Genomic DNA, 12,428 nt, shown 5'->3' with positions numbered 1-12,428 from the left:
TTCAAAGTGCCTCCTCTCCACCTTTTCTGTCTGCCTCTGTGTCTCCACACATCTGAAAGTGGAGACAGAACAAAAGACAGCGCATAAACACTTATCATCCCAATGAAGGTGGTGATGTAACGTCTAGTGTACAGGGACATGATGGAAATCTCTTTCTTCATAAACTATAATTATCATATTAATGTAATTCTACAAAATTATACATCTAATAGAAGAACTCGTCGGATGACCACTGGTTTGCCCGACGACTGTTAGACTTGATTGGCTGGTTCTCTTTCAACATGGTTTGGCACAAACCGCTATTATTAAGTCATAAGGAAGGGGATGCCAGAAAAAGATAAGGAACTAAATCGGATTTCATCATTATAATTTGATAGCAATGCAGAAGTTTAGCTGTTGCAAGATGGCTCACATGCAGTTTTCACGTGATTTGCAAAATTTGTTGTTGTGCCAGTAATCCCAGTTTCCTTCGGCATATCTTGTGCTCGATTTATTGGGGGTCTTGTCACAAATTGGAAAATGACAGCAGAATTGAATTTTAAACATCATGCTTGCGTAGTAGTAACTGCAATAACTGAATAAGGTTAATGGATAATGAGTATTATTGATTTATTATTTCTTTTATGGGCTATTTGTATTTTTGTGGTAATGCATAAATAATGATAAAAAATAACGCTGCATTTGAATACTGATTTGGACCTCGATTACCATGGCAACCGTCTAAGCTAAGCACATTTAGGACAGACTATACTAGATAGAGAAACACATGAATAAGACAAGTTAAATAAAATAAAATGGTATACAACTGTATGTCTATATGGATATATACACTCTAACTTCTGAGTTAGGTTTTTTTGTTGTAGTATCTGGAAAATTCTTTACATATGAGGGGTAGAAGTCATTGTGTGCATATACAGCTTCAACATAACACTTGAGGAACATAGCTTCTTTGTCTTTGAGAAATGAACCTACATTACCTCTTTATCTTTCAGAGGAAATTATGACAAACTTGACTTGAACATATGGAGAGTAGCGAGCTGCTGAAGATGTCTTAAGTGCGGTCAGGGGCTTCATGCCAGTCCTTTCCCAAAGCTTTTAGATGGCCATTAAATAATCATTTCAGCACAGGCAGAAACACAAAAGAAACGATCAGATGAGCAGTAGTAAGAAAAGAAATTGAACTCTGTGCAATTATGTAGTTTTCTGAATTAACTGGGTCATAAAATGCAATCTGATGATCTAAATAAGAAGTATTGACAAACACATTAGTCTGAACTTAATAAAGCACAAACAGTTGTGTAACGGCAATGTTCTGTTTCTTTACTGAATACATTCCTTAAACCGTCAGTGCTGGTGGAAAAAGCAAATGAAGACTTGGATTTAGTTACTGGTCAAAACCTCTTGGCAGCAAAAACCTCAACCAAGCTCCTTCTGCAGCTAATAGCAATTTTGTACCGTTCCTCCTCACAGAACCTCGTCAGCTCATCCATATTCTCAGGATGTCTGCTCTGAAATGCTCTCCTGAGGTCATTCCACAGCAGCTCAGTGATTATTTATTTGAACACACGTAAAAATCGACTACGGATTTTAGCTTTAAATGCTTTCAAAAAATGGATAAAACCAAAATATTGAAAAAACCAAGCACATAGGATCTTAGTAGGCCCCCCCCCCCCGGTATGTGTCGGATAAAAATGACTGATCTTCCTATCTTAGTACTTTGGTCTGTACTCTATTGCTGCTTTGGGTTTATAAAGCATTTCTACATTTTAGATTTAAGTGCTCTTTCAGGGAAATCCGCTCCTCTGTGAATGCTGTACAATCACTTTGTCACAAATGCTACATTAACAGCAAGCAAGAGAGCGGTAGACTGCACTGTTAGATGAGAGGGAAGCTAATATCCTCCCTGGTGGTTTGAGTTGAGAATGAATAACCCCTCTCCCCCAAATAGATGACATCACTCTCTGATGATTGTGATGCCAAAAGCGCAGCACTGAAAGGGAGGCACAATCGATCAATACGGTTCTCTAGAGGTTGCCCCAGGGCTGTAGTTAAAAAAGGCCTTGTGTGGCCTGATAGGGAAAAGCTTATCAATTAGTTAGTTTATCAAGTTTCTCTGTGGAGTGTACTTCCTGTAATCATAATGATTATTTGTACGTAAGCGTTTGAGCTTTTCTGTAACGGTTTTAATGTACATTTTCCCGGATGGCTTTCCAGCTCATTTATACCTAATTCAGCTTGACTCAATATCACAAATATCTCACAGTTCACTGTACTGACTCCAAAATCACCAAAAAATGTATTACATAACAAAATAAATATAGTTTTAGGATGGGCCTCGCAAAGCCAGATCAGAAATGCTGCACCTTTTGTGGTCAGTTGGCATCTGCTTTGGTCAGGAGAATCATGATCGTTATCATCATTGCTTCTTAAGTAACAGCATGACTCATTAAAATTCTGGACACTAATCAATTTTACTAACTACCAGCCAGTCTGTTTGACATTGTGTATTATAGCAAAAAATTTGACAGTTTTGGTCGAGACCAAAAATAGCTGCTTCTGTCACTGAAAGCTCCAATTATTTCCCCAAAAATTGCCCACACCTTGGAGATATCTTAAAATGTATTTACATTTTCTTCAAAAATGATCTGTCATGTTTTAATGTTTTATTTTATATATTTTATGATTGTTTCTTGAAGGCAATGTTACAAATTATGTTTCAACAAAACAATTAAAAAATCCAGAAAGGTGACTTGTCAAGGATCAACCTTAGGCTTTCATCCTCTTCATAAATAGGCCTGCTCATAAAGAATTGACATTGGGGGTTTGCTGTATTGACTATCAGTACTTGTGGTCAATAAGAAAAAGGTTTTTATTGACCTTGCTGACTACCTCCACTTCCTGTTTTTTTCCACAGGCCGAGAGTATAGATGGAGCCCTCTGTGTGCCGGACATCAAGCTGCACAGCAACCCATCTGCATTCAATGTCTACTGCAATGTGCGGCACTGTGTGCTGGACTGGCAGCAGAGAGAGGCCTCCCTCGCGCTGGCCTCCAGGAGCTCGGCGCAGAGTGGCGACTCAGACAGCGAGGAGGAAGAGGAGTACCGCGAGCCAATCATCAAGCTGCCAAAGGTATGAGCAAGCACAGGGTAGCATTGGCTGCTTACATGGTGGTAGCAGCGCTTGGCTTCAAGGGGTGAGCCAGCCTGTGCTCTTTATCTGACGGTTGCACCAATCCTTTATCCCCTGGGGTTTGTATGTAGGGCTCATCACTTTTAATGTTGTGATAATTTACACTTTGCCTGAGGTCTGAAACTCCTATGTTGGAGGAATACAGCTAGTCCTGCACTATTTCCTCCAACTCTGCCCTCTGCTCAGCAACTGCTGGATCAGGGCAGTCTCTTTATTTTTATTGTGAACCATCCTTTAATTGTGGGACCAAAATTAAAAATATTTATCTGTAAAGATCTCTTCTAAAAGTGGCTGCCAGACTTAAATTTGCAGTTTGACACGTACCTTAGGTATCCTTATTAATATGTCAGTAAACTTTGCTATTGATGTCTTCTTTGATAACTTAAAATGGAAACAACTATCAAGCCACAATGAACAGTGAAATTACAACACTAAAGCATCTGAAAAGCAAAGTGTCAAATGATTTTGTCGAGCTCAAATAAGAGCAGTAAAGTTAAGGGAATAGTTCACCCAAAAATGATACTTCACTCATTATCTTCTCAAGCCCATGCTGATGGAGGGGTGGACGAGGTGTTTGAGTCCACAAAAAACACTTCTGGAGTTTCAGGGTTAAACAGAGTAGCAGCTGAATCCAATATAACTGAAGATAATAGGGTCTTTTCTTCAGACGTAAACAAACAACAGAAAAAACATTTATATTCGACTTGAAACAGCATAATTTACATCGTGTTTTAAGCCTAAATGTCCTCCGATATCTTCCTACAAGGTGCATTCAGTGACTGTCGAGAAATGCTAACGTCCGCTAGCTTAGCAATTTCTGGTGGACTTTTATGATCGGTGGTGTCATCCAAGTCACACCACTGATATGTCCCATATCAGAGCCAAATTGGTGCTCGATTGGCAGAGGCCAAACTCTATGTACGAAGTCCTCAAAGACATGATTCCGGAGGCTCGAAGACACAGCGCTGTCTAGATTTCTGTGTGTGACCCCCAGTTGCCAGTCTGTGATACAGTATGACAACGACTGCAAGACTCCCAAACACAAGACAGCAAGTCATGTATTGTGAACGGCACAGCGATCTGACAACTTTGAAAGTCGTGTTGTCTAAATGAGGCATATTTGAGGCAGCAGGGGAACAATAAATGATGTATATAGAATGACAGCCCAGTTTTTGAATATTTTTTTAGATTTTTAGAGAATTGTATGTTGATTCTAAGTTGCATTGTCTGCCCTCTGAATATTTTGGTAATATCAGGTAAATGCTGAGAAGGACTTAGGTCATCAGAGTGAATAAGGAAGTCTGTTCAGTTTTATCCTCCTAATTGAAAGTCAAATTAAAACAACTGCTGATTACACTATATTTAAGGGGATTTCATTCTCATTCCTGCTTAATTACATATCGATCAATGTGTTTAGGATCTTGTGTGTGTTATTTGACACAACAACATTATTTAAATGTGTTGTACTTACACGCTCATGCTAAGCTTTATTTTTTACTGTTACACAACAAGTTCTTTACTGAGACTGGAGAGAACATTGGATCATTATTTGATTCAATAACAAGACATACAGAGAGAGAGAGAGAGAGAGAGAGAGAGAGAGAGAGAGAGAGAGAGAGAGAGAGAGAGAGAGAGAGAGAGAGAGAGAGAGAGAGAGAGAGAGAGAGAGAGAGAGAGAGAGAGAGAGAGAGAGAGAGAGAGAGAGAGAGAGAGAGAGAGAGAGAGAGAGAGAGAGAGAGAGAGAGAGAGAGAGAGAGAGAGAGAGAGAGAGAGAGAGAGAGAGAGAGAGAGAGAGAGAGAGAGAGAGAGAGAGAGAGAGAGAGAGAGAGAGAGAGAGAGAGAACGGCATCCTTTTCTAGGCCAAACTGCTTTGACTACCTCCCCTCTCCACACACTCAAGTGGGTCTCTCATTGTAAACAAAGTTAATGGTGAATGCTGAAGTCGGTGTTAGTAACTGCACTACCAGCCCCTAGATAAATGGAGGCTGCTCTAGTGTAGCAGGATGAGATCAGGCTTTTCAAAGAAAACATCCACTCCAAGCTGCTGTTAAGCAGTTCCATTTCATTATAGTCCTGCCATACATCTTCTTCTCTGCACAACGTCAGCATGTTTAGTCTTCATATACTCCATAAAGTAGTATCACAGCTAGTCTAGCTCGATATTGGTTGGGGAATGTTAGCATGGGGTTCAGTAGCTCATAGCAATCTGCTTTTTGTCTATGTTTGTTTCTGCAGATCATTGGCATTGGCCTGTGTGGGGTATTTGAACTGATAAAAGAGACCCGGTTCTCTCACCCCTCACTGTGCCTGCGCAGCCTGCAAGCTTTGTTGGACATGCTACAGGGACAACAGCCTGAGGGCTTTCAGACTGAGCCTCCTGATGTGCTAGGTAAGGCTGAAAATGTATAACAAAAAGAGTTTTATTAGGTGCATATCTATGTTTTTGTTCTGCCTGAATCACGGTCATATTTTTGTTTTTCTCTGCACATATCTCTAAACTCTCCTCCCCTTGTATGCTTCCTCAGAGTCTCTTTTCCAGCTTTTGTTGGAAACCACAGTCCGGAGCACAGGGCCCAATGACCCGACAGGACAGGCCATCACTGCCCTGTCCTGCGCCTGCCTCTTCAGTCTGGTGGTGGCCTGGGGAGACACCGGTAAAATCTTGCAGGCTGTGTCTGCCATCCTCACCAACAACGGCAGCCATGCCTGTCAGACGATACAGGTAATTCACCAGTTTACATCAAGCAAATCAGACTGCACTATTTTATTTGTTCTTTACACAACTCTCAAAATTCATATGAAAAACTCAAATAGAACTGGGGGTGCTAGGAGAGCACATATCTCTACTAAGGCTAACCCACTATCTTGCCATGTTATGCCCCACCCCTATACAGCATTTAATGGAAATCGGTCAAGTAGTTCTTGAGTAACCATGCTGACAGATAATGAAAACAAAACCTCCTTGGCAGAGGTAATAAGACACAAGAGTCAGTCAGTGTATTTTGTTATGTGAGGCTTTACTGGCACAAATAACTTTGCATAATCAGGTGTCATCATCTATTCTTTGTACTGATCACCTGTTCAGACTGTTTCAGACTAAACAAACACAAGGGAATTCCAGGTGGTCCTGATGCCTGCAAAAATTGAAAAGACATTATTTTCTCATATTGGTTGAATTTGACCTGGTATGTTTTCTTAACCACGTCCTCCACCAAGAGATCTCGACCTTTTTATTATTTATCCATGTATTTCTGCCAGATAAGTAGCAGTGCATCAGACCACCAAAGAAGCTTTTGGGTGGATGTAGTAACCTCTGGCTCCTCTAAGCATTTCCTTTGTGGAGTGAGAGACTCAGAGCAGTGTCTGGACAGCACAAATTAAGTTTCGGGAAAAGGCCAAGCCTCTCTGATTCTTCTGTTTGATTATGTTACCCTGCCTGCATTCTTCCGCCAATTAGCTGATCTTCTGTTTGCTTGGATCTCTAGTTTGTCTTCTCTCTCTACTTTGTTTATTCCTCTTTGCTTCTGCCTTATATCAAAACAGCTGTTGTAAAATGTTGGGAGAACAGTAACTACTTATTTCAGTTCTGTTTATCAGTGCAAATGTGTCACATTTACCTGCAAGTCCAATACTTGACCAGGGTTGCAGAGGGGTGTTTATTCACACATTTTATCCCCCACAGATGTGTTTTTTTTTTCCTTTCCTCCCATTTCATCACTTTTCAGATAGTGAATGGACTGTGATTCATCACAATGGCAGGCAAGCTGAAGGGAAGCGGGGGCTTACGTGTGTTTGTGTTTATGTGCATGTGTGTGTGAATGGCGAGAAAATGCAAATCCACACTTACTATAGTCCCAGTTATATTTTTTGTACTTTTTCATTCAATCAGCAACAGAGACACTTCCCTGTGTCTGTTTCCACCTTGTGCAGACAGACTAAATAAGCAAATTAAATTAAATTAAATCACCCTCACCACCCTCTTTTTCTTCCTGAATCTTACCAGGTGCCCACCATACTGAACGCGCTACAGAGAAGCGTACAGGCTGTCCTGGTGGGAAAGATCCAAATTCAAGACTGGTTTGGGAACGGCATCAAACGCGCGGCCCTGATGAACAAGTGGGTGCTGAAAGAGGTGTCCATCGACGAGGATGAGCGCTGTCTTCTGCAGACCGACGGCTCCTTTCTGTACTTGCTCTGCAAAGATGGACTGTACAAAGTGGGCTCTGGATACAGTGGCACTGTCAGGGTATGTAACACGTACAGCAGCATATTTGCAATGTTTAGTAAAACTATATTTATCTATAAATTTGGTGTTAAGACTTTTTCCGATAAATAGGGTGTTTCTTTATGGGTTGAAAAGATACTCTCCTTTTCATTTACACAGTTGTCTGATGTGTGCAACAAAGAGCAATCAGTAGCTAAGAGTATGTACATTATATGCCCCTTACAGATTAAGATGAACTCAGCATTCTATAATATTAATTTTAGGAGTTTATTATTTATTGTAGCCATTTTTCTGGCTTTGAAGAGGTTTATGACACAGATTTTTCTTAAAAGTTTTTCCGTGTTTGTGATCGTCTGCTCATGTGTTAACGATGCCTTACAGGGCCACGTGTACAACTCCACATCCCGAATCAGGAATCGGAAGGAGAAGAGATCATGGCTTGGCTTTGCTCAGGTAGGTAGTGGAGCTGTCATTAAGATGCTCCCCACATACACTTCATTTGAAAACTTCTTTTCTCAAGACGTACAATACTTTTTAAATATCCAACTTGTTTGAATACACACTCATCTTAACCATTATTGACAGTCTATCCAAGTTAGTACATACGCTACACTGTCACTTACACAAGTATAAGTAAATATTATGTTATGAATTTTCCTTTCTGATTGCAGATAAGTAGTAATGACTGTGTTGTCTATTTAGGGATACTTGTTGTATCAGGACACAAGTAACAACAGTATGTCGGCCCTCAAGATCAACCCAGAGACCTTGGAGCATGAGGGGACTGTCACCATGCCAGGTGCTGAGAAGACACACAAAAAAAACACCTCATGGGGGTTGATCATCAAAATATTAACTAACTAAATATTGAAATACTTTTTGTGGTGCTCTCAGGGCAACACTCAGACGGGCAGAACATCATCTTCACAGATGGAGAGTACATCAACCAGATCGCTGCTTGCAAAGATGTAAGTTAAATATTCCAGCTAAAGCTCTTTAAAAAAACAAGACTGAAATGTGAAATAATTGAATCACTTTCATTAGGGGCAGACTTCAGAGTTCCTCTTGATGCATAACAGAAACCACTGACTTGCTTTATCACAGGGGCTAAGTTATGGTCTGACAGAGCAAATGCCACATAGTAATGTCAGCTGTTGTCCTACTAACTTAAGCCCCTTTTCCACTGGTCACAAAACCCACTAACACGCACATCTGGTCTATGTCTGCAATTGGAATGGATACAATCAGCATCCACTCAAATGCTGTCGAAATGTCTCTGAGCGCCAGTAATGAAAATATGACACCCAGGTGAACGCGCTAATTTGGCAAACAGAGAGGTGAGAGAGTGTCTCAGTTTTCAGTGCGTTTGTGGTGTTGAACGTGACGCAGAAAGGGAAGAGAAACTCTTGTACTGGCAATGGGAAAAGAGTCAATTGCCTTTTTATCATCAATATTCCTGCAAATGTTGTTGTTAAAGAGGTATTAATAACAACATTTCCAAGTGATAATTTATTTATATGCATCAGTACAATCAATGTTTCAATCTTGTGCAGATGTTCCATTTTCCGAATCTTTTGTTAGTTTAAATAAAATAAATTGTTCTGTCACCTCCTCAGATGTAGAGGCCCCAGCCTCACTTTAGGGACCCTCATGATGACCAGCTGTGCCACACAGTTTGCAGCTCTGTATGAGTGTATATAAGTTATGCATATGTGGGTGTGGCAGTGAAGGCAGTGGTACCATATGTGGCCCTTCTCCAGAGAGCTTAATCTCACAAGCAGTAGTCATCAGCATAAGCACCCTGTATAGTGGGTGGGGGAGGGGGAAGATGAGAAATAGACACATTTGCTGTCACTCCAGCCTCCCTCCTGGACAGCAGCTTCCTGGTTAATCAAGGGGGGTGGGGTCCTCAGAAGCTGTATGTATTTTACTGGTCAGCCAGCAATAGCAGATGTGGGGGAAAGGAGGAAGAGGATGATGAGGATGAAGGTAACACGCAAGGATAGAGGCGCTTACTTAATGATTTGAGTGCCACATGTGCTCTGCTCAGCAGGAGTCGTAGCACTATATAGATGAGCCGGTCATCATTATCGCACAGTGGAAACCAGATCATCCACACACTACCCCTCATCCTAATATTAAATTCCTGTTGTCGTCCTTTCTAAACTCTGTTCCCGTCCTGTTCATGTCACTTTTCATCCACGTCCCCTGTAGTATGTCTAACCTGCATCTCCTGCAGCTGTATCATTTGTTATGTGACCTACATTGAGTTTGTGGGCTGTGGCTAGATGTCACACCCTCCATGGTGTTTTAAGATATATGGATATACTATTAATACTGACATGGCCTAGGTTTTAACTACTAAATAACAAAAATGACTGACACATCCTCAGTAGACTGACCTCCTGCTGATAAATGTATCCATGCCATAATCCATTATGGTTGTAATCCATGTGTTAATCCAAACAGCATCCAGGACAACATGCCTAATTTCCCACTGCACCAAAATGCACACTTTAACACCAGTTACACAAATGATTTGATGTCCAAACAATCACGTCTATGTCCCCTGAGCAAAATATTGGAAAATGACGTGATTTTGATAAATTTGCTTATTAGCTTTCTTGCTATCTTCACATCTGTGTTATATATACACATATTTATCAATGTCACTCTCATGGCAGTACACTTAATATTCATATTTTTTGTGCTTCTATTTAAGTGGTGTTGATTTTCTTTCTTTAGGCAATACATAAAATAAATGTACAAATAATTCTGAACCGTTCGTTCATTTATTTTGATTGTGGCATTCAGTCAGCTGAAGCAGGGATATGTTTGTCATCAATCAGATGGACTCTTAATACCACACTGTGACGTAATGTAATGTAGAGTCCTGACACTTAACGGTGATTCCTCCTCTCGGCCCTGACTCCCGCAGGATGGTTTTGTGGTGCGGATCTATACTATGAGCTTAGACCCGGCCCTGCAGCAGGAACTGCAGCTGAAGCTGGCAAGGAAATGTCTGCACGCCTGTGGCATCTCTCTCTTTGACCTAGAGAAGGATCTGCACATCATCAGTAAGTGATATTAAATATGCTATAATCTGTAGGAGCTTGTGGAAAGTGATTCCCATATGTTCTCTTTACACCTGCTACTACATACTGTATGTGTGTCTACAAGGTTGCACATTTGTCAGAAGTTGCTCAAAACCCAGAGGAATAAAAAAAAGTACTTTGTAACCTTGTCTCCTTGTGTATTTGGCCCTAAATAGTATGTTGTTCTCTCAGGCACCGGCTTTGATGAAGAGGCAGCGTTGCTTGGAGCAGGCAGGGAGTTCGCTCTGATGAAAACTGCCTCAGGAAAGGTGAGACGAAAACTCTTCTGTGGTGGTGGTGTGCCTTAACTGCTTAATGTTGGAACGAGTTCAACTGCTGAGCTCTTAACAACTTCTCTCTTGCTAATGACTTGCCGGGAAATTTAGAGAGTGAACCTGGGGGAAAGGTCCAAATGATTTATGTTCCTTCTACACTGGCCACACGAAGCCCATTATACAAATTAACTCTTTGTTCAGAGCATCTGTAGATAATTGGTTGTAGTCAGATTTTTGTGATGGAATTTCATCTTAGCCCTTCTCATATTCATGTGTGGTTAAGATAAGATAAAACTTTATTGATCCACACACCTTGGCAATTCAGTTGTTACAGTAGCAGGCAGGACAGAATGAGAGAGACGTGAATAAAAAAGGCAATAAAAAAAATGAATACAATTTTAATATTGTATTCACGTTCACTGTAGTGGTTTGTATATGAATGTAATAAAGTAATGAGTAAAGTTATATTTTACTTGTTATATGCTGCTTTCCCTACGAAATACCAAAATTTGTTTTCAACATATTTTCCTAATACCGATTTCTAGCAAAGCATAATTACAAGAGGACGATACATGTCCGTCCCCCCCCCCCACTCTCTTTTTATTTATATGACTGCTTGTGTGGCCGCAGCATCGGGGCCAGCTTATAAATTAAACTTTTTATGAATCACGTAGGAGGACGGCGAAAACATCTTTTCGATCTACAAATGCCTTGATCACGTTCCTCTGTTCCTCTTTCAAAATGAATGCGCTGTCGATGTCTGCTGGGACAGACTCGATGGCAGCATTGACACATCTCAGCTCTGCAGGCAGCGCTCTCTGGTGACGTGGTTGATTACGTCACTGTAGATCATCTGTCAATCATCGTATAAAGCCCGCCCTGACGATTTGATTGGTCCGATCAGCTCCTGATCGGCCATAGTTTCTCCCCAACGGAGCGACTCCAGACCGAACTTCCCGAACAACAAATGTTGTGGGCGGGGCTAAGTTCGTCTGGCACCCAGGCTAGTAGTTTATATTACTTAAACTGTTACTATTGACTATTGGGATCTTTATATTCCTGGTTATCAAGCAAAGTAGGGCCAATCATTGTTGGGAGGCATTGCTATGTTGAAGAAGATATTTCACATTTTTACGCGAACAGTCTCACGCACAAGAGAATGCTAAATATGTATGTTGTTGGGGTGTGTAGCGGGTGTGGTTGTTTGTCTCTTTACTTAAGGTGTGGTGCAGCATGCTTCTTTTGTAGATAGCAGCGCAGTGTCGTCGCCTGTTGTACATTTCTGTGTCTGTGTTGAGGCCTAATCTCATAGAGCACTCTATCTACAGATTACCCTAACCCAGAGCGACTGGTTGGGTAAAAATAGGAGCAGCTGACTTGTGTCTTGGCACAAAGGTCACTCATCACTTGGGCTGGACATTGTGCCAAGCATGTGATACCACTTAAAACATCAAAAGAGCTCCCGATCTGTCTGCATGCAATGTTTTGTGTCAGAAGATTTGAGTAATAAAAATGATCTCGCCCACAGTAGCAGCAGCCATTATACATGTATCATCACAAGCTGCCTCTGAATGAGTAAAACAAATAAATGGGTCTGCAGTGCATTAAAAACACCAGGACCTCATTAGAGATGGCTAACAGAT

General features: G+C 41.0%; 1 protein-coding gene across 2 annotated transcripts in view; it reads left to right on the top strand.

The window, feature by feature from the left end:
• Positions 1-12,428, top strand: part of mycbp2 (MYC binding protein 2) — a 56,852-nt gene that overhangs the window by 5,060 nt on the left and 39,364 nt on the right. For both annotated transcript variants that reach the window (XM_061088877.1, XM_061088876.1), the window contains exons 3-11: positions 2,915-3,130; positions 5,426-5,579; positions 5,716-5,912; positions 7,194-7,436; positions 7,797-7,868; positions 8,118-8,214; positions 8,310-8,383; positions 10,354-10,492; positions 10,703-10,779. In XM_061088877.1, coding sequence (XP_060944860.1) covers positions 2,915-3,130; positions 5,426-5,579; positions 5,716-5,912; positions 7,194-7,436; positions 7,797-7,868; positions 8,118-8,214; positions 8,310-8,383; positions 10,354-10,492; positions 10,703-10,779 — 1,269 coding nt within the window. The remainder of the gene's footprint in view (positions 1-2,914; positions 3,131-5,425; positions 5,580-5,715; positions 5,913-7,193; positions 7,437-7,796; positions 7,869-8,117; positions 8,215-8,309; positions 8,384-10,353; positions 10,493-10,702; positions 10,780-12,428) is intronic.

This window comes from Limanda limanda, chromosome 16 (genome assembly GCF_963576545.1).
Source record: "Limanda limanda chromosome 16, fLimLim1.1, whole genome shotgun sequence".
Classification (NCBI taxonomy): domain Eukaryota; kingdom Metazoa; phylum Chordata; class Actinopteri; order Pleuronectiformes; family Pleuronectidae; genus Limanda; species Limanda limanda.
The sequence above is the reverse complement of the archived record's forward strand: the minus strand, read 5'-3'. Positions and strand labels throughout refer to the sequence as shown.